Raw genomic sequence first — 22,810 nt, forward strand, 5'->3', positions numbered from 1 at the left:
CCCTCACAAATCCTATTAGACTTCATCAGCTGGGTTGTCTTTCCCTACAGGGTCTACGAATGTGGATAGATTTAAGGTGTGATTTTCATGTGCGAAAGCCATGTTGATTCCTCAATGATGTCCAGAATATGCTTGTCCAGAAACCAGTGTTAGCTGGGAAAGCAGTGATATGTCATATTAAGCCCTGTAGAAACAGCAAGAAAATTGCTCCTTTGAGAAGCTCACATTTAAGGAAATCCAGCATGCTTTCTACTGTGAAGTCAGACATTATAAAAACAGGTTCTTTCTAATCTGCTATCTTAAAAATTAAAGTTTGACTTCTAAATTTAGATTTACTTTGTTATTGTTACTGGTTTTATTTTCCATGCTTTTCCTGTTCAACATGTCTGTGTCCACTTTTATTTTCTCTATAAGCAACTGCATCAACCCAATGTGTAAGACTACTTCAAAGCAAAATTGGCTTCATTTATTTTGAAGAAAATTCTAAAATCTATTTTCTCTGTATTTCATATGCTGCAACAACAAAAACATTAAAATTAATGGTACTTTCCCTCCTTTCTCATTTATGTTGCAGGCAACTTAGACAATAAAACTAAGATAATGTGGCTGCAACTACATTAGCATGTAATGCACCTCGGTGGAAGTGGCTTGTAGAATGAAATGGTTGATGTTGAGATGACATCCATCTGCAATATCAGCATTTTGTAGGCAGAACGTCTGACTTTAGTGCTAATCTGATACTCAGCTAAATGTCCAGTGGTGGTTGGGGCACATCAGATGCACTCCTGAAATGTATATTCTGGTTTTGTTTCCTTGAAAGGGAATTCAGTTCCTGTGGCCCAAGATCACTGTGGTATGGGCCAGAACTTAGTATGTAAGGATTTGCTATAGAGATTTCACTCCAAAATTTGGGGGTTTCATTTCAGAAGCACGCTCCTGGTCTGATCAGAAACGTTCATGTAGATACACACAGCATTTTTCTCTTGTTTTGACAGATTTCTTCATACAGATATCAATTTCTGCTTCTTATCCAATAAATGCTATCTTTTGGGCGTGTAACGCAGATTATTTACATGCAGTTATGTTGTAATTAGATTTGCTTTCCTTCTTTTGTAAGAAACAGTGCTGACTGTGATGTGAGTAGTAACTGCTTAGGCAACTCGAGCCTGTTTTCGTTTATGGCATCTGTGCAAAAAGATGAGCAATGCCCAGGGTACCACAGTGGAGCAGCCAATGCCGTCCCAGCACTGAAAGTTGGTCTCATAGTTAACAGTCTGACTAGTGGCTGGAGAGTCATTTGCCAGCTCCCTCCCCTATCTCTGTATGCCCTTGTACAAATCTTCAGCGGTTCTGCACAGCTCTGCCACATCTAAAACACTATTGCTATTGGCATATGTAGCAAAACTGATGTGTCCTGAAACACTTCATATGTGCAGAACGGCTGGTTATCGCAATGCAACAGCTAAAGCTTCTGTAGGCTGTAGATACCTAAAAACACAGTAGTAATAGCGCAGGGTGGTAGTTAGCAGATTAAAGCCAAAGTCAGCAGTGCTGGCAAGTCTGTTTAGGCACTTAACTTTTATTGATTGAATGAGGAATTAGGTGCTTCAGAGACTCAACAGTTTGTCCCTCAATTCCCTTTCTAAGAAACGGAGATAAGAGCACTTTCACACTTCAGAGGAGTGGCCTGACGGAAAATGGGTTAGGGTGGTGATGTGCTTGGGTATGACAGTGAGGAGGTCAGATGAGTTCCTTGTGTAGGTAGAAGGAAATATGTGAGACTAGAGTAGATCTTGATTAACAACTTGCCTTAAAGGCGCAATCCAAAGTCAATGACGAGGCTCTTATTAACTTCAGGGAGCTTGGATCAAGCCCATTGATTTGTGCTTATTTCTGCTCTAGTTGCTATAGTCCAAATTAATGCTGTGCTGTGATATTTTCAAATACCAACATAAATAAAATCCACTCAAGAAGGAAGTCATAAAAATAGGAAAATTGTAATGCCTGAATCATAGTACTGAATTGATAAATGTTAACCATAGGAACATTGTCCCAGAAATAAGACTGGTAAGAAAAAAGAACTGACTGATAAACATCACAAATTAATTTTTGGCTTCAGAAGCTGGATAGGCTACTTAGTGACAATAGATGATCTATATATTGACATTTTGATTATTAATGCTTTCTATGTAGCTTCTATCATGCAATCTTCAGTTTAGAAATCACATCAGTGGCATGATTGATGTATTTGAAAGTGTTAAATTAAAATAATAAAGTTTAATTCTAATAATGCTTGTTTTCATCACAAAATTTCAAAAGTAAATCAGAGATACAGTAGGAGACTGTAACTTTACACTGCAATAGAAACATTACCCAATTTTATGTTCGAGATACAGTGTGATAACGTAACTGGTCTAAGATCACCTGGGATATTAAAATTCAGGGATTTTTAAGAACCCCAACCTTCCAAGTCCCAGGCCAAATTGTTATGCTACCAAGGGGTTTTCTAGAGATACATAAAAAAACCTCTGGCAGTTACCCAATAATGAAGGGCATTTTCTATGAAGTTTATATGTGTATTTACACCTTCACATACAAATAATTCATTATCACCTGGTGTCTATCAAGGCTTATGGTGCCCTGTAATTCATAGGTAGTGAGTTAAGATATATCTAACTCTGCCTGCCTAAATGAAAGAAAGAGAAGGAAATGGAGTGTGTTTTTTTTGTAGTGCTCAGAACCAGATAGGAATTTGCTCTGAGAAAAGCCAGGTGTGGGTCCTTTCATTTCAGGCTTGTCTAAGAACAGATCAGTGTTTGCCATTTGCAAAGCAACAGCAGCACCTTTATTTTAAAAAAAAAAAAAAAAAAAAAAAAAAAAAAAACCAAAAAAACCCCCCAAACACTAATGATTCAGTGCTTTAATACTTTCCCAGACAAATATTCTTCAGAACTTTTCATGTTTGTCATTCATGGTGCCTCATTCCCATTTCTTAGTGGTATTACTTTGTTGCTTGCTGAAATACTGGAATGATCTCTTTCTACTGCTCAAACCTACATACTCTCTCATGCAGAGACACATGAGAGGAGTGCCTCATTATTCTCTCTGATTCATCAGCAATGCAGACCAATTAATGCTACAGTTAACGGGGAGAAGTAGATACTACAACTGCAAGCCGTGTATCTTCTGTCACTCCTGAGCTAACATTCTTGGACGAAGCTAGAATGCAACTTTGCCACGCGAAGATTATTTTTGATACGCTACCGCATCTATAATTCTCAACACCATAAAAACTGGAGAAGGAAAGAACCCAGCCACATTATCAAGTGTGTCCTCCTGCCAAAGCAAGTTTGCTCTTGCAGGCAGCCTGGCTATAACATTTCAGGCAATGAAACTGTCGTCTTCTCTGAAAATTCTGCCAGAGACCAACAAAGCTCACCATTAGAGATCATTCTCTGTGTGTCTCTCTTTTTTCTTAACACCTAACTTTTTGTCTGCCATTCCAGCAGATCATTCATTAAGACCCTAGCAGCCCACTGTGGTGATTTGGTAACTTAGTAAGTTTGCTCTCCAGTGTTACAGATGTCAGGTTTGATTTTTCTGGTAACCTAAGCGTAGTTTCATTTAGGTCTGTTTTAACTAGCGGTAAAGACATTCATATGTAATGTTTATATACCTAGCTGAAATATACTGTTTTCCTTACTGAAAGATTGGCTGTGCTTAGTTTTAATATTACATTGAAACATTTTGAAATAGACATATTTAATAAGCTTATCTGAATTTCCTAGCTGCTTACTTATTTTTGCATCTGACTCTTCACTGTATTTTCACCTTTCTCTTCCACATAGATTATGCTACTGACTGATCCAGAAGTTGAGAGCAGCTTATTAATCAGTTCTGATGAAGGGGCCACCTATCAAAAATACCGTCTGAACTTCTACATCCATAGTCTGCTCTTCCATCCCAAGCAGGAAGATTGGATCTTAGCATACAGCCAAGATCAGAAGGTAAGAATTGTTGACGGCATTTCACTTTGTTTGCTTAGGAACAAGCTAGGATTTCTCCATCTCTCTACATAACTGCTGCAGAGCATTCGGGACAGTCTTTGGGGTGATACCAGGACAGTCTTTGGAAATACCAAACTGTTATTTCCAAGCAAAAAAAACCTGAGTAAGACTTAATGTAAAGGGCAAAGTAAAGGACACGGGCATCTGCTGTGTTCTTGGGACATAGCGCTTTATGAATGACCTGGGAGTCTGCATTTATTCATCAGTCTTTTTAGCAATATCATGTGGCATGCAATGGGCAGTGAAGACAGCTAGGATCCTTCACGATAGGAATAACAACCTCTATTGAGGCTTTTTGTCCTCTTGTTTAACAATTCTCTTGCTCCATCCTAGCAGCAGATCCAAGAACAGTATGAGACACTCCTTGTTCCTATCTGGTTGGCATACTTTCAAGTAGCCTTTGATTTTCTAAGAGAAAAGTAGTGGTGAATCAATTTCCTTTGAAGTCCAGTTCCTTCAGTACGGGTAATCCGTCAGCCGAATAAATATACTGTGAGATTTGCCTTGATTTTTTGCTGCCCAACTTGAGACAACAGAACAGAACTTGATTGTAAGAGATCTCATTGTTAGACCTTTTTGAAAATCAAGCACATCAATACTTGCAAGCCAGTTGGCTTCCAGTGAAGGACTGGTAGAGGTCAATCTGTTTAGTTTACCAAAAAGCAGATTGAACGGAGACTATGTTGTTGTGCATAAATATCCTGATGGGGAAAAGCGAAACGTGAGTAAGCATTTTGAGCTAGCAAAAAAACTGCTAACAAGAATTGATGGCTAAGGGTCAATGGCAGATAAACTGAACTGTGAAGTAACTAGCCATGGGAGCAAACTGCTCTGAGAAATGGTAGATTTCACATCCTGGTATTTTGATGTTTTTGAATAAAACTTGAAAACAGACCAAAACAATTCATTGAGTTCTCAACATGGGTAAAAGAGCAAAATATCTTGGCATCTAATATATTAGCCTTTATACAAAGAAATTTAATGGTCTGTTTTTTGTTTTACATATTGATAATGAGTTCAAGATCCTTAGGGTGGCAAGGAGGGCACACAGTAAGCTTGCTACCCTGGACCTCAGGAGAGCAGAATTTGGCCTCTTCAGGGATCTGCTTGGTAGAGTACTGTGGGATAAAGCCCTGGAGGGAAGAGGGGCCCAAGAAAGATGGTTAATATTGAAGGATCACCTTCTCCAAGATCAGGAACAATGCATCCCAACAAAGAGGAAGGTGGGCAAAAACATAAGGAGACCTGCATGGATGAACAAGGAGCTCCTGGAGAAACTCAAATTCAAAAAGGAAGCCTACGGAGGGTGGAAGCAAGGACAGGTAGTCTGGGAGGAATACAAAGAAATTCTCTGAGCAGGTTAGACAAGCTAAAGCTTTGATAGAATTAGATCTGGCCAGGAACATCAAGGGCAATAGAAAAAGCTTCTATAGGTATGTCAATGATAAAAGGAAGACTAGGGAAAATGTGAGCCCTCTCCAGAAGGAAGCGGGAGACCTGGTTACCTGGGATATGGAGAAGGCTGAGGTGCTTAATGACTTTTTTGCCTTGGTCTTTACCGGCAAGAGCTCTAGCCACACCACCCAAGTCGCAGAAGGCAAAGGCAGGGACTGGGAGAATGAGAAACAGCCCATTGTATGAAAAGACCAGGTTCAAGACCATCTAAAGAAACAGAAGGTCCACAAGTCCGTGGGACCTGATGAGATTCATCTGTGAGTCCTGAGGGAACTGGCAGATGAAGTTGCCAAGCCACTATCCATCCTATTTGAGAAGTCGTGGCAGTCTGGTGAAGTTCCCACTGACTGGAAAAGGGGAAACATAACCGCCATTTTTAAAAAGGGAAAAAACGAAGACCCAGGTAACTACAGGCTGGTCAGTCTCATCTCTGTGGCCAACAGGATCATGGAGCACATCCTCCTAGAAACTATGCAAGGCGCATGAAAAATAAGGAGTGAATGGTGACAGCTAACATGGCTTCACTAAGGGCAAATCATGCCTGACAAATTTGGTGGCCTTCTATGATGGCATTGGTGGTTAAGGGAAGAGCAACTGACATCATCTACCTGGACTTATGCAAAGCATTTGACTCTGTCCTGCATGACATCTTTGTCTCTGGAGAGACATGAATTTGATGGATGGACCACTCGGTGGATAAGGAATTGGCTGGATGGTCACGCTCAAAGACTTATGGTCAACGGCTCGATGTCCAAGTGGAGACCAGTGATGAGTGGCGTTCCTCAGGGTTTGGTACTGGGACCTGTGATGTTTCATATCTTTGTTGGCAACATGGACAGTGGGATTGAGTGCACCCTCAGCAAGTTTGCTGATGACACCAAGCTGTGTGGTGCAGTCGACACACTGGAGAGAAGGGATGCCATCCAGAGGGACCTGGGCAGTTTTGAGAGGTGGGCCCATGCAAACCTCATGAAATTCAACAAGGTCAAGCACAAGGTCCTGCACATGGGTCCAGGCAATCCCAATCACAAATCCAGGCTGAAAGGGAAATGGATTGAGAGCAGCCCTGAGGAGAAGGACTTGGGTATGTTGGTGGATGAGAAGCTCAACATGAGCTGGCAATGTGCACTTGCAGCCCAGAAAGCCAACCATATCCTGGGCTGCATCAAAAGAAGCATGGCCAGCAGGTTGAGAGAGGTGATTCTCACCCTCTGCTCTGCTCTTGTGAGACCCCATCTGGAGTACTGCATCCTGCTCTGGGACCTCCACAACATAAGAAGGATATGGACCTGTTGGAGCAGGTCCAGAGGAGGGCCACGAAAATGATCAGAGGGCTGATCATCTCTCCCATGAGGACAGGCTGAGAGAGTTGGGGTTGTTCAGCTTGGAGAAGAGAAGGCTCCGGGGAGACCTTATAGCGGCCTTCCAGTACCTAAAGGGGCCTACAGGAAGGATGGGGAGTGTACACTACCAGGGAGTGCAGTGATAGGATGAGGGGTAACAGTTTTAAACTGAAAGAGGGTAGATTTAGATTAGATATCAGGAAGAAATTTTTTAGTAGTGTGAGGGCGGTGAGGCACTGGAATGGGTTGCCCAGAGAAGTTGTGGATGCCCCATCCCTGGAAGTGTTCAAGACCAGGCTGGATGGGCCTTTGAGCAACCTGGTCTACTGGGAGGTGTCCCTGCCCATGGCAGGGGGGTTGGAACTAAATGATCTTTAAGGTCCCTTCCAACCCGAACCATTCTATGATTCTATGAATCTGTGAGAATCTGAATCTAATCAATAATTAAAGTAATTGTTCCTTTTACACATTAATGTGAATATCAACGTAAAAATTTGAATTCTATGATGTTTTCCATCTGTGTATTTGAATTCATTTTACAAACATTAAACAATTAATTTTCCTTTAGCCTAAATTAGGTTTGTTGTAACTATTACTGTGAGCCTGCAAAAATAAAGGCGTAAGGAAGCTAAATAAGTCACAAAATGATTTTATGGGAATTTTTGGGATAGAAGTTTAGTCCTGTGCTTTAACCTCAAAACCAGTATCCTTCCAGGCCAGTAGCTTAATATCCTTCCCAACTGTGGGAAATGCATCGTGCCTGCCTAATTCTTCCTGTAAAGTCAATTACATATTCACTCATCTCTCTCACAGCATTTTATAGAGTATACTATATTTATAATTTATTCCAGAGAAAGGTGCAGATTAAATGATTTCTGACTCTTCAGTATGTAATTAGACAAGGTCAAAATGTTTCTTATCCCTTGCCGCTATTGAATTCTCTGGACTGATATGAAACTGGACAGAATCTGGTCTCTGCTGTCTTTTAGGACCCTTTGGAATGAAAGTTACTGTGTGCTGGTAACAGGAAATTTATCACATGAGGATCAATGAAACTTGCAGTGGTAAATTTGTCAAATAAAATTAAGATACAGTAGAAAATTAATTTCAGTTGTTGTAGTAGGCAGCCTGCTTTGGAAATAATTTTTAATTAGAGTCTATCATATGGTAGATGGCTACTAGCAAATATATTGTCACTGCTTCACAGGAAACTCCCACTTTTCTTCCACAGAATGGTAAAACAACAATCCAGATATAAGAATGAAGGGCCCTTTTGTGCGTTAACCTGAATTTATAGGGTTGGAATTGGAGTTGTGTGTGGGGGATGTTTTGAATGAGAGGATGCAGGCTGTACGGTAAAATCTCTTTGTGTTATGCCATTGACTAGCAAATTGGATACCTTGGTAATTCAATATGGCAGTTGCAAGAAAAAAAATCATGTAGCACAAAGTCTGTAGATCAGTACCAACTAACTCTAAAATAGAACTTTAAAAGTACTCCATATTGGTATGAGTCACAGGCCTGGTTTCTACTTCAAAGCTTAATGGACATGTTTTCTGACTTCAACAAGCTTTAGCAAAAAAACATGGAGGGTAACCAACAGGAAAAACCAACTCAGCTTGGACCAAAAATTAAATGTAACTCAAACTAAGAGTCAAGTTCAGCTTGTGGCTACATGTAAATGACTCCCATTGGTTTCATGCTTGTATATCCAAGGGCAGAATTTTCTCAGAGTAATTAAGAGGTCCTGCAGGTATTTAGATAATTGCAATGGGACCTGCGGGGTAGTTTGGAAGAAATGACAATGCCGTTTGCTATTGCATGCATGGCCATATTTAAGGGAAGAGAACGCGTTACTCCTTGGATTCCAGGCACTGTGTGCATACTGACTGAGTCACCCAAGGAAGCAAGGGAAACGTATCGGCATGGTAAGGAATTTACATTTTGGTATCACTGACTTCGATGCCACTGACTGAAGAGACTGTGAAGGCTTTGTGGGTGGGGGTCGTAAGGAGTAAGTTGGATTTTGACCAGTTACGATTGTCACAGTCATTTAATTTTGACAGTCGGGCGGAGGTGACAATCAACTAGAAAACATTTACATCCTTCTAGCAAGCCATGTCATTGTTGCCATCCATTTGCATCTTGGCATTGCAGCAGGTGGGACCAGGAGAATCAGGTGGTGAATAGAGCATGAGCTGGAGGGCCAGAGATCACTTTGGGTCTGGACTGTCTTGGTTCCCAGAAGTTGTGCATCCAACTCAGGACTGACCAGGGCAAAGCCAACAGTTAGTGCACGCCTCGCATTGCTCAGTTGTAATGAACAGGCAATGGGAGGCATTGCATCATCCCTCAGTCTTTTCACAGCCCACTGACTCTATCGCTATGATAAGCACTACAGATCTTTTATTTTTTGTTTGGTTGAATAGGGATTTAGTCAATGCTAAGGGAAATCTGTGTTCGCTGAAGTCATTTTATGTCCCATTTTCTTGGGTGTTGTGTGTGGGTGAAGGTGGTTAATTGCTGGGGTTCAGCTGACAAGCAATAACTCATTAAGCTTCAGTGACTCGGTTGCTTTTGTTCACATGTCTCTCCCCTGCGTCTCTGCCATGGGCTGCAGACTTGAATTACCACTGCTGACAGACCAGTCCCTTATTCTGTCGTGACTTTTTCCTGCCAGTCTTGAGGAAAAAAAGAGCAGCAAACCATCTGCCGCCTGCACTAATTGCTTCATGATTGCATTCATTGTTCTGGCTGAAAGTATAGTTGTTACATGGCTGATTCTTACCATGTGATTGCAGAACTACTGCCTGCTTCTCCATTTTCTGTATAAGAGGAGGTAAAAATCAGGAGGAAACTTCAGACACAGTAAAGCATTGCTTGTGAGGCAAAAGCTTGTTGGAGGTCTTGTACGTGTGAGCTCTCATGGGTTTAATCAGCTGGCTGGTAGGATGAAGGTCTGTATTTTAGGGGAGTATTGCTTATGTATTACTATGTAATCTTCAAAAGTGGTTTGCTGTGTAATCAGAGGGTGGGATGTAAGAGCCTCTACTTCATGTGGAGACATCTTCTGCTATTCAGATGGGTCAGACACACAGAGGAACGGTTAATAATCAGCCATGAATAACAGAGCTATTTGGGGAGACGAAATACAGGTGAAATTGGGAAACACAAGTCAGACGGGCGAAATGCAGGTTCGTAATTGCTCAGGAATAAATGCGCGAAGGCACTCAAGCACTGAAAAAGCTGGTTTAAAATGGAGTTGTTGTTCTTGCTTCTCCTCTTTCATTTTAAATGAACTCTTGAAAAGCAAGGCATCCCAGAATAAAGGAACTCTGACAACACAGCAGTAGTAAATAAAGAGGTTTGCGTTACCTTTTTTCTTTTTTGTTTTTTTTTTTTTCATTTTGGCCTTTCCCAAATATCTGATTCCATCTGTCTGCCCTTATTTACAATGTGTGTCACATTGTAGATCAATGAGAGGGACTGATACTTGGCTCTATAGCTGAAGTGCTGAAGTTTAGCAAATCAGGATTCTGTTGTTTGTGGGACAACGTATCTTCTGTCATCAAACCATGTCATCTTCTCCAGTTTCCTGTAGTAAAGGAGGTCCACTCCTCATGCATTCAAGTGGAAGAGAAGGGTGTTCATGTATCAGGGATGACAGAGGAACCACTTAAAATAGAGATAAGGATGCATATGGCCACAGGATGTCTGTGTGAGAGAACAGGCCAACTCTTAATGGTACTTTCAGCCCCATCTATCCTTGTATTTGATCTAATGCTTGTGTCTGACAGAATAGTATCTGCCGTAGACGTAGCCGGTATCGCTCTTCAAGATGTAATGAACTATTTTTGATGCATTTCATAATTCTAAAACCTTTCATTTCCCTGCATTAGGATCTAACTTTGAGGGTGACCATGCTTGGAAAATGGTCAGACCAGGGACCTCCAGAGGTTCCTTTTAACATAAATTATTCTGTTTCTAGTTACACCCTCTCAGTTCCAGTGGTAACAGTCACTGCCTACATAGACCAGAGAACGAGGAGTAAAATCCGGATTTATTTTATCAGAAAATGCACCATAGGTTTTTTTTTAAAAAATTGCTGTTAACATCAAGCAACATCATTTTGGGGTGTTTTTTTTTTTCCTGCACTGCTGACAACACTTAGAGGACTATTCACTTGGGCTAATGTTAGCTGAGGGAGGTTAATCCCATCTAAAATTAATGGAGAGGAAAAAAAGCTTTTCTGTAGTGGTAAGCATTAGCCACTTTGAATCATCTTCTGGAAAAGCCTATTTCTTTTGACATACTACAGACAAAACCAGGGAGCTATTTTGCATAAAGCTAACGTTAGCCTACGTGAATAACTCCCCCTTTCCCTGTGGCATTACTCCTGCAATGCTCTACAATATTTGTGTTAATATTTAAGGCACCACTAATCAACCAAGCCAGTTTTTCAGCAGACTTGATTCTCTTTGATGCACATAGATGAACATGAAAAATAGTAAGGAATTTGCACGTTAAAAGGTGTTTGTCCCAGGCCTTGAAACGTGGCCCTTCCTGCTCGAGCTTAGATAGCCTTTCTGGGTTACCAGCACTTGTGCCAGGGATAGAAAGGGCCTTCCACACAAAGGCCTTGTGAATGCTAGCCCCTATTTTTAAGGCTTTCCATGTGGTTATGTTTCGAAGGAAGATACCAGTCATGCACAAAACCAACCATGTTTGTAGCTAGGACTGTGCACGCCATTTGTGTAAAGACCTTAAAGATAGACACCTCCCAGGCATCCTGATGACACGTCTTGCACGCAACTCTTTGCAAATATGCCTTGTTATCTCTAGGCAAACTGATTAGCATTTGGTGGCAAACAGCATACTGAAAATGAACAATGAAGGGACATCAAAACCATTCATCTGGCTGTTGTTTTATTAGGATTTCTCCTCCTTTCTTCTCACAAAGTCAATTCCTCAGCATTGTCTCACAAAGAAGAAGAATGTTGTCAGATTTTATCTTTTTTTTTTTTTTTAATTGGCCGGAAGCCAGTGTACAAACTCTGTCATAAAATAAGCTTTCCTAGTGTACCCATCAGTCTTTCACGTACCTCACTAAGCACAATATGCTGGGGTAACAATTTAAAATAAAGAATGGAATTAAAAGTGGGAGGAATTTCTAACATTCTTTCCTCCTCCAGTAAATAATAAAAAAGAAAAAATAAACTAGGAGAGCCCAGTGGCAGCCTGGCAATCCAGAGAGGAAGCTACATTTCTGCGCCAGGAGTGTGATCAGTGAAACAGAAGGAAAGACTCTCGAGCAGTAATCACTGCACGCTTTACCACTCACTCACTCATCTTTAGGCAAATCAATACATCCTTGCTTATCCATCTGTATAAACATCAGCCCTCCATCCCCCTGGAGAGCTTGTTCTTTTGCTGTTTTGGGATCCTTGGATGCATACTTATAGCTATGGGTTGATCTCTTGTTTCTCCGCAAGATTTTCTGCGCTCTACATAACTCCAGTTTTCCTACTTCCATGAAAAAATTACTTTTTTCCTTTCCATCGGAGTTGGACAGTTCAGTGGATTAGGAATAAAGAAATTTGCTTTGTATCACTAAGTCTGCCACTGATCTCTGTGGCGTTGAGCAACTCTCTCTGTTTTTCTGTAGATGACCCACCTTTCTCTTCTCTGTTGTTTGATTTGACTGTATTCTCCAACGTGTCTCCAGTTTCTTATTATACAAAATGCCTGTCAACACTAAATTCGCTTGGAGCCATAGGTTTTAATATAATGCAAGTGATAAACAACAATTATTTATTTTTAAATTTAACGCTATGCATATGTGCATGAAAATTATGACATTTTGCCCTAAATTCTGCTGTAATAAGCCTTTTCTGTTCTATTCTTATTCTAATACAATACACTTTTTAAACAAAAATGCGTTTATTTAATGTAGTTATCTAAACAGTTATGAACCTGCCAAGTAAATTTACCACACAACAGGAAACAAACTCAGGATACCCTATTAACTGTTACAGACATAGTATTTTTTAACAGAGAAGGGAATTAACCTTGAGGACAACACACTAAGTGGAGCAGTAAATTCATCATCCTTTGGAATTGAGATTGGATTTTTCAAATGAGACAATCTAGTTCAGCCATCAGTTCTTGGCCTGAATAATTCTCTCTACTGTTTGAGTTTAGTGGTAAAGATTCTGCAGCACGTGTAAGGAGGAGAACAGACTGATGATACCGGTGGCGGCTTCTGGCTTTAAAATATATATGCCAAGCAGAATCCTTTAAATATCTTCCTGTAAAAATGATGTTTCCTGCCACTTTTTTAACATATGAGTCGAATGCACTGGAGACATCATGCTAATGCGGTTGCTTGAAAACTGCCACAATACCGGAACACCAGCTGATGTTGCTCATATCTGAGAATATGTGAGGAGTTGTTAAGGGATGGGTAGGAAGAAAGCTGAGGGTTATCTCCAAGATGCTTTGATCTGATGAACATGCATAAAAGAAATTGCTGTGTTACAACCATACCGAACAAGTCTACATGACAGTAGTGTGTGTTTCATCAGCAAAAGCAGCCACAAAGCTGCAGACCTCACTGGTGTTTGGATGGGCTGTGAAGCAGGTATCTGAAAGCTTTATCACTCTGATGTGTTTCCCATCAGCATTCCATAAACACCAATTATTGGATTAACCTCATTGACAGCTTCTGCATGGTATGATTAATGCATTGCGGCAATTTAAAATGTTCAAAGTCTAAGCAGTGTCCCTTGAACTTTGTTGCTTCAAGGATATTTAAGCATCTTAACACTGGAACTTAGAATTAGATCAGAGATCAGGGGAGTAAATGAGTGTCAGCCCTGTAGCCCATTTTTGTATCCTAGATCATGAGTCTTATGCTCCATTCTAGGAAGGAAGTACCATGCACAATTTCAGATTTTGTTTATGCAAAACATTCTGTTGTATTAAATTCAGTGTTGGGAAAAAAAAAAAGCTTGGTCCATGGCTCTTCTAAATGAAGCACAGTGTGATTCTGGGAATAGCAGTATACCTCCCAGCCTTTGACTGCTCTGAAGAAATGCCCTGTGCAGTAATTTCTTTGAATTTAATGTACTTTGACACCGAAGTAAGCTGCAGTGGATGCACGTTGGGAGCCTGTGTGCATCCAACTCCCAGTTCGTTCTTTCTCACTGGTTGATATGTCTGTTGTGCCACTGTGAAAATTCCTCTCCCACTATGATAATTTTTGATCTATAATGTAGTACCAAGGGCATAACAGTATGTAAGATCATAAAGGACTGTTTTATATACCTATATAAAATTGTTCAATCCTAAATCCATAACTGATGCACCAGCCCCATCCTTTTTTGCAGACTGTGTAGAAAGCAAAAGAAATGGAAACGTGATTGTTCTTCTGAAGGCTTAAAACGGAGTAGTACATCACCGAATTGAAGCAGTCCATGTGACATCTGTCCTGTCACTCTTTGCTTTCCCAAAGGTTTTAGATTAGTTCTAAATATTGTCTTTCACAGTTGAATAACGTTTGAGTAATGCCCCTATGAACAATGAGAATAATGACTGAAACTTTGTAAAAGACTAGAATTTCTTCAAATACACCTGTGATGGTAGTAAAGTACAATTTATCAGCAATAAACTTATTCAGTATAAATGAATGGGGATAAGAAGAAGGATTTTCTTGCATTTATTTCAGATTACGTTGTAGCATCTTCAGAAAGAGTTGTCTTTATCCGGTTTGACTCTGTTATTTTTATAGTTAAAGCTAAACTTGGCTTTTGGAATGTTGTATTCTTTGGTGAAATTGAGATCAATTTAAAAAACAAAACTGAAGAGGAGGAAAAAATGACTCTCAAAATCTTTTTATGGTTCATCAGTACAAAGTCTGTCTTTTAGGTGCACTGGTCGTTTTTTGTGTGGGAATAAATTCTATTTGAAGGGGTGAGGGTGAAACACTACAAACAGGGATAGTTTTAATCATCTCATTGAAACACCAAGAAGTGTAAGAGGCAAGAAGTCAGCTTATGTGAAGAAACAGGAGAATTGACCAGTAGGAAGCTTCTTGGGGAATCAGAGGTTAATTTGAATCAAACTCAGGCTTTTGGAGATGTCCTGAGCTAGTTTTCCAGCTCCATATGCTTTTTAGCTCAATGTTGTGGTGTGGGTTGGGTTGCTTTGGTCATATCTGTGTCCAGGAAGAACGAGTGGAGCTTTCATGGAAGCTAGAGGTGAGAGAAAGAGAGCTTTTTCTTTTTTGAATAAGAGAATACTGAAGTTGGTGAATCCAATCAGCAAATAAACTTAGACTCCATGCCATATTCCATTACAAATTTTTTAGGGAAATTTTCTTAAATAAAAGAAAAATAATGGGAACTACTAGCTTGCTTGAAATATTTCCCTCATGTCACTTTCAGCATGCAATTTAAATCACCTTTTCTTAGCCAAATTCCAAATTGCTGTGTGCATAATGTTTTTTGCATGAGATGAAATCGGTGCATAAAATTGAATATCCTCATCAGCATAGGTAGCACATGGAACTACCACACGATTCAAGATCAGTATGTGCAGAAGCATCAGAACCAAATGATTCATCAGAATATCCAATTAGTTTAAATGCTGCGTGATGCAATATCAGGGGCACCCTGGGTCAGTCATATCTGCAGCAATTTGTATAGGCGTTAAAATGAAGTTGAAACTCTGAGGAACTTCACGTGTGACTGAAAGCTTTGGCTGGGAAAATGTATCTCTTGAGAACAGAAGGGGTGACGATAGGTCTTGACTAGCAAAATGTCCCTTCAAATGGTTTTGTATCAGAATTGGTGAGTCATTCAGATTCTTAGTATTTGGGATGTATAACCCTGCTTTCAAAGTCAGGTGTTAAATGAGGAAATGTTTCTCTGTCTTCTTGGATGATATATAGGTGTAAGTTTTTGATGTGATGACTATGCAGAGTTACCCACTGGCTCTGGGGAGCACAGAGCTTGTTGGAACTGGAGAGGAATGGGGCCTGCTCTCTTTAAGATAAGTTTGCATTTACTAGCAACATCTGGTTGATGCCATGCTTTCTTACCCATCAGGTTCAACAGCCAAATAAATTTAATTCAGCCGCATCATAAAAGCCAGATTTTTGGCTGGGAAAAATCTCAGGGAAAATCCAGTGTTTGTAAAGGAAACAGGTGGTGCACAGTATAATTTTATTAAAGTGCATGTCCAGGTGCAATACTTTAGGAAACTTAACAGCTCGTTTTGTTTGTCCTGAGGGTGTGAGTTTATGTCATAAGATCTCAACTTTGTAATTCAGTCAAACCCAGATAGACAAGCAGGATCCTGTAGGTCATAATCTCATATCATTGTTGATTACATAAAAATGAATTAAATTTCTCGGATGCCTAGAGAACATTAGGCCCTCAAAGCTTGTGTCTTAGCTACTTGATTTGGAGTTTTTAAAATGCATGTAGACTGATACAAAAAAAATACAAAGCCAAATAACACTGCTGGTAAATTAGAGAGAGACGAATCTTCAGTTAGTGTTGTTGGTTTTAGCTCTTTGGAAGTGAGTGACGGTCTGATATTTTATACTAGTTTAGACTCCCACACAATCCCTTTAGGAGAAGCGTTTTAAGGATGAGTCTCTATATTACATATTAAAGTTTCTCTATAGTTTTCCAGCAGAGATGTGCAAAATTTATCCATAAAAGAGTGAGAAGTTTGTTCTTCGCAGTAAGGTTTTGTTTCTTAGAGATACTGTTCACTAAGAACTGTTGAAGGAGTTGATTAACTTGTGAATCATTTTTTGATAGTCCAGTTATAGAAGCTATGTGTAAGACTATATATACATTAAATATATATAAAATTCCAGTCAATATAAACTTTGTTGATATCAACCATGGTGTTCGAATGTAGTAGTATTCAGTTCAGAGATTTACAAAACATCAAGACATTGATAAAAAATGGGAAGAAGGGAATCAATGGTAACTAAATATTTTCTAAGTCCTGTGAAATGTAGAAAGCTGGTTTTGAAACCAGTGTAATGTGAAAATTTTATGGCAGAACCATCGTTCTGTCTAATCCAACATTTCCAACAGTAGCCACCTTATTCCAGAGGAAAGTCGAAAACTCCTGGGTTGCTGTGCTGCTTTGTGGATGAAAAACAAAAGTATTAGAAATAATATGGGAAGATCTTAATTTCCACCATTCTGAATAGTGGAATCTTTTACAGAAATATCTATTATGGGGAAAAATTGGTGCTGCGCTTATAATTTCCCTGTATTACAATAATTACTGAGAGTCCCAGCAATCTTTATGTTGTGCAAAAACATGGTACGATACTTGATTTCTGCTTTAAAGAGCTTAGAAATCTGAGTGCAGGGGAAGACGTGGGGGAGGTACAATAATACATGGGTGAACCAGGAAAGAATAAAATAGATCTAGTCAAAAAATGGAAGAGGCCAGAGCTCTTTTACAGTTGTGAACTAGTGCACGGGTAGATTATTGAACAATACAAGTGCTCAGTCTGTGCAGTACAGGACAGAAGGGCAAAGAAAGGTATGTGTCAGAATCCAGAGCCATCCAAGAACCAGAGGGTTTTATGGAGTGAAGATCTTGAGAGCTCCCTGCTTTGGAGAGATTTTCCAGAGCTGAAGAAAAAATTAGGGTTCTTTTTCCTCTTCACTGGTACACACTTTCACTTCTAAAAGTGGTGTTGCAGTCTAAATCAGCTGAGTCAAATAAAATTCCAGCACTTCTTCATGCGACATTTTGGAAAAACATCATTTTCTCTCTCTAAATTTTCCAGAATTTAATTATTTTTTAATAGCGCAAACTGTCAAACTATAATAGTAAACCAATCAGGTTTGGCTAATTTCTGTTAAATATTCAACTTTCACTAAGAATTTATACATACAGCTCTTCTTCCTCTTCATCAAATGCTTTTTTTTTTTTTTTTAACTACAAACATTTCTAAAGTATTTTACTTTTTTTCTCCATTTTCATTGGATTATAAGAAAGTTATCCTTTGTTTACAAAAATATTTGTTGTGTTTAACAATATCTATATATTAAAGAATGTTTTCACTGTCTCAAACTGAAAATATCATCAATAGATATAGCCCCAAATGCAAAAAATTACTCAAGTCTAAAAATAGTGCTGGAAAGACCAGGAAATTAGAAGGGAAAGAGAAGATTACATGGCAACTGTATCCTGCTGTTATCCAGATATCTCAAAGCATTTAAGATGAAGGCTACACTATCACTGTGAAATACACGAGCAGCTCTTATGCTTCTCACACAGGCTGGGAAAGAAGTAATAGGGAAGGTGAGTAGCATACAGATATTGTTTGGCGTAGACCAGGAAAGAAGTTCAGTTTTCAGATATCAGAAGTCAGCTGTCCCTACTCCAGAAGATAGTAGATCATGTTGTGAGAAGGCTCTTTCTATAGCTGGGGGATTGTCCTGCGGTTCAGGTGGCTTATTTGCATCCCTGCTCTGCCTCAGAAGGTATTTGTAACCTTGGGACAGCCTGTCCTTTTCCCTTGCATTTCTGTTTTCCCATCTGAAAGAAGTAGGTGGTAGATTTCTGTTTCATCGAATATTAGGATTTTAAAAAGCAAAACAAAGCAAAACCAGACCTGTTAATGATCGCTAAGTACTCAGGTACTACATAGAAAAATAAATATACAAGAGAATAGGAAGCAAGAAGAGAATCATTCCCTGTTGAACAAGGGTCAAATCTGAGAGATCAATACAAGATTTGTACTTTGTAACAGTTTTGTTTCAGTGAAAACAGAAACGTCAGATCATTACTTGGCCCTCAGATGAAAATATACATTGAAATTGTAATAGGTTTCTTTTCTATTTGTGGTGGAAAAAGAAGTGTAGCAAAGAACATCATCTAATTTCAGTCTAATAATGAAAATTTTCATCAGACGGCAGTGCTTGCCTAAGAAAATAAAATGTCATCTCTGAAGGGATCGCACGCACGAGTCTGTCACAAGAAGTCCCAGGAGGGAGAGGGCTTTTATAACAACAAAATATGATGCTAGGTTTAAAAAATGTCTATACAAGCACTATAATTGCTAAATGGGGAAGAATAATCCCAGTTGTATCATAACCGATAATTGACAAAAACCTAGCCTCCAAATTTTTGTTTTTTTTTTCTAGTCCAACTAAATAAACTCAGTCTCAAATGAATGATACTTAGAATCAAATATCTGGAAAAAAACCCTCACTGCAAAGGATTTTTTTTTCTTTTTGTGAGGGGTGCCACATAAGGTGGGGAATTCCCCCTTTGCTAAAGATGCATTAATGCTGCTTGTGCAGTTGTGAGTCAGTAAAGGCTGAGATTGGTGCTGAGATAATGGCAAAGGGTGAAAAACCTTCTAAAGCCTGATTGTTAAAGTGTCTCCTCAAAGACAATGGGAGCTTTGGGCATGGGTTCCCAGGGAGCTGATATTTCCCTTTGAGGGCTGTTGCTTTTTCTCACACGCTGTCTCCAGCTCGCTGGGCACTGGCTTCTAATTTGAGAGGCCAATCCTGACAGTAGAATTCCTATATCCATTTACCCCCTTTGTAACAAACTTAAAAAGTCTTGCATTTCTCCACTTTTTGCCTGAATCGTGTTGCATTCAGGGCACACACTAAGAGAAAGCAGGACTCCCTGGGTGCTGTGTAGCATCACAGCTTCTGCTCTGCTGCAGGAATCGTGGGATGCACCAGGTGAACAGATCCTCTGAAGAGTTGTGCTATGAAAAGAGCCAGAGGGAAGCTGTGGCTCTGGGGTGGTAAAATCACCAGTCACTGCAGTGAGACCGCAGGCACGGAGGAGGGTGCTACACAAGCCCAGAGAAAGCTTTCGCAGGCTGTGATTAATTCATTCCTGATACTCTTACTATCGCCAGCAAATTAACCTGCTGAAAGTTGTGCTCAGGGAAACTAGAGAGGGATTAGAGTGAGAGATACAGAAGAAGGAAAACAAGATTTACTGTGATGATTTCAGCCATCTGAACATCAATGTCCCTGGAAAGCTTACATCCTATATGATGTCCCTGGTCTGGAAACACAGAGGTGTTTGCTCAGTTGTTTGGATTGTTCCCTGTTCTTAATTAAAGGAAGATCTGAACTTTATTAAAACTTAAATTACTGTATGTCACAGACATATTGCTTGGCACGGAAGAAAGTACTTTTCCAAGAAAGGGAAAACATTGACATCAGAGAGATAGATTGACAGTTGCTTATTGTTGTTATGTTTTTATTTTTGCTGCCATTACAAAAGTAGGTGTAGAAATGGATTTTGAATGTAAAGGGGGAAAAATATGTCCTGTAGCGGTAAAGTTCTTGACCTCAAAGCCCTTTATAGAAGTCATTGTTAAATGTCCCAAAAGATTTTCCTTCATTTCGGGAATGAAAGTTTTCCTTAGTTATAGTTAGGGTCCCCTAAAGTTTCAAATAAAAATGTGTCTAGAATCTTCTACTTAAGGAACAGTAACAGACTTACCACTGAAGTTTTAAAAATGGATGCATTTCTATCCACTAAGCTAAACCATTTTTTCCTTTTCTTTCTCTTGTTATCTTCTAACCCCCACAACTTCTTCCTTTTCTCTTCTTTTATAGTTTTCAAGAGAAAGGGAGAAGAGAAAAAGAAGTGAAACTTCAGCTTTCCTATTTTAAAGTAGATTTCAACATATGCATAGTCTACTGTTTACAAAAAAGCTGTTGTAATTAGTTTCTCCATTTCCATCCAATGTTTTACAGTAGGGAAACTGAAGGATATGAGTTTGCATTGGGAATGTAATGCACACTAGGAAGTAGATCTCAAGGTTTCTTACATCCTAAACTCATAATTCTTAAAATACATACAAATCATCTTTCTGATCAACCCAAAGCTTTAAATCAGCTTCTCTCTTTCTCAGTCATTCTCTCGGGCATCCATCTTTCTCTTCCCCACTAATCCATTGCCAATACTTGTTCAAAAAAAGTCCGTCAGGGTTTGCACATAAAGACTCAGATTGTTTGCATTTTCTGCAAGATTTCTAAAGTGGTGTCGTGAAAAGGCAGATCACAGTTCAAAAGAGGGATGCAACATCTTCCTTGACAGAAAAGGGGACTGACCAAGTCTAACAAGCAAGGGAAGGAGGGGAAATGGGGTGAATCTGCAAGAAAAGTATAGGGCTGATGCTTCTCAGTGCTTCCACATGAGAAATTTGAAGTTAAATAAAGCAAAAGACAGACAGAACCCAAGTGATTCTCCCCTCTATTGTCCTTCTGAGAATTACCTGATGGCAGCGTTTATGGAGAGCAGCTGTTTGTAAGCGTTCTATAACAGTAACATTTGTATATCATTCCACAAAGACGTGTCAAAGTATTTATAATACCTGTAACATGCCTTTTTGATGACCTTTCTCAGTCTGGTTTGGTATTTATCATGGAAAGATTTTATGAAATGATTGATGTATTTGGATATTGTTTGTGTAACCAGACTAGGAGAAGGTGTCATGTTGTTTGCAGGAGAAGGACAGGAGCAAAGTGAGAATTGCAGGTTTCCATGGTACAAGTAACTTGTGCTATTTAAACTCATTCAGTCCTGCAATAGTAATCTGGACATGTTTGAGCACTTTTTTGGTGACAGATTGAACAACCTCTCTAGAGATGGCTACTGGTAACTGGGAAGAGAATGACCTTCCAACATAACATCAAGGCAGGAAAATCTGTGTATGTGTTGTCAGAGTTAGGCTAGGGTATCAAACTGCTGTGTTATGCTATACATCTGGTGTTCACCACAAGTTTACAAAAGTAAAAGGCAGCCTTCCCGTACTGCGTGATTTTATTACCTGAGAGTGCCACTAAGAGGTGGATGGTGAGTTTTCAGTCATGGCGGGTCATTGGGTGTACCCATACAGTGATCCCTCAGGTAATACCAGTTGTGTCCCATGTCACATAGCTCAGTATTGCCTCTGCCAATAAGAGGCACTGCAGACAGTTTTCAGTTGCCCCAGACATGCCCCTTTGAGACTGGAGGAAGAAAAAGTCCAAGTCACTATCTCAGAGGCGATACAGGCTTCTTCATATTGATTTCTCTATCATCTTTGTGTTTTACTGTGATTCATGACTGTTTGTTTTTGTCCACAGTTATTCAGTTCAGTGGAGTTTGGCAGAAGATGGCTGCTTCTTCATGAGGGAGTTGCACCAAACAGGTTCTACTGGTAAGAGCAAAACCCTCTTCCTCATTTCCTAGACACAGCTTCCCCATAAGTACCGAGATATTGAAATGGAGACTTGAAGGTAACATGTCTGAATGCAATCTGCACTGATGATTTGTTGAGATTAACTTTAAATTGGTATGAAAGAGGCATTATTCCTCCTGTTTTGTGTTTATGCAACACTTCTAAGTGTGCTGTTTGAGCTAAAGATGATGCACAACTGAAATATACTGAATAATAGTCTGAAGAAAGCATTGATTTGGGAGGGGAAGAGTTCTGCAAATCCCTGTAAACGTTTTGAGTTCGAATGCACCTCTGTTCAGCATAAGCTTGTTTGCTTTTGCACCAAATACAAAGAAGAGATCAATCTGGTCCTACTACCAGTGAGGGCCAAAGGCGGAATTCTTGGAGTCTTTGAGGACACTAGCATTTCTGCTATGGGTAACAGTGGACGTCCTCCAGTGGCTGGTGTTAAACACTGCTTTTAACTGCTGTTAGATCTACTTCAGTCCTTGAAAGCGAGCAAGTTAATGACCATTGAACTAGGCAGACACAGTTCTTCATTATGAGCTTAAATCACTGTGCAATATTGCTTCTAAGGAGCCATGCAAGATTTCCAGTTGGATTTCAAGCAGTATGGATCAGGCATGGTTAAGTTCCTCTTGCTAAATCTGAATGTCAGTTGGTTACAGCAATGGCAAAACGTTTGCAAATTTGATGCC

The 22,810-nt window shown here is 39.7% G+C and overlaps 1 protein-coding gene across 4 annotated transcripts in view; it reads left to right on the top strand.

Annotated features, from left to right (window-relative positions):
* The window catches only part of SORCS1 (sortilin related VPS10 domain containing receptor 1), a 304,249-nt gene that overhangs the window by 178,975 nt on the left and 102,464 nt on the right, over positions 1–22,810 (top strand). For all 4 annotated transcript variants that reach the window (XM_063338729.1, XM_063338732.1, XM_063338730.1 and 1 more), the window contains exons 4-5: positions 3,849–4,007; positions 22,018–22,091. In XM_063338729.1, coding sequence (XP_063194799.1) covers positions 3,849–4,007; positions 22,018–22,091 — 233 coding nt within the window. The remainder of the gene's footprint in view (positions 1–3,848; positions 4,008–22,017; positions 22,092–22,810) is intronic.

Source organism: Chroicocephalus ridibundus, chromosome 6 (assembly GCF_963924245.1).
Source record: "Chroicocephalus ridibundus chromosome 6, bChrRid1.1, whole genome shotgun sequence".
NCBI lineage: Eukaryota > Metazoa > Chordata > Aves > Charadriiformes > Laridae > Chroicocephalus > Chroicocephalus ridibundus.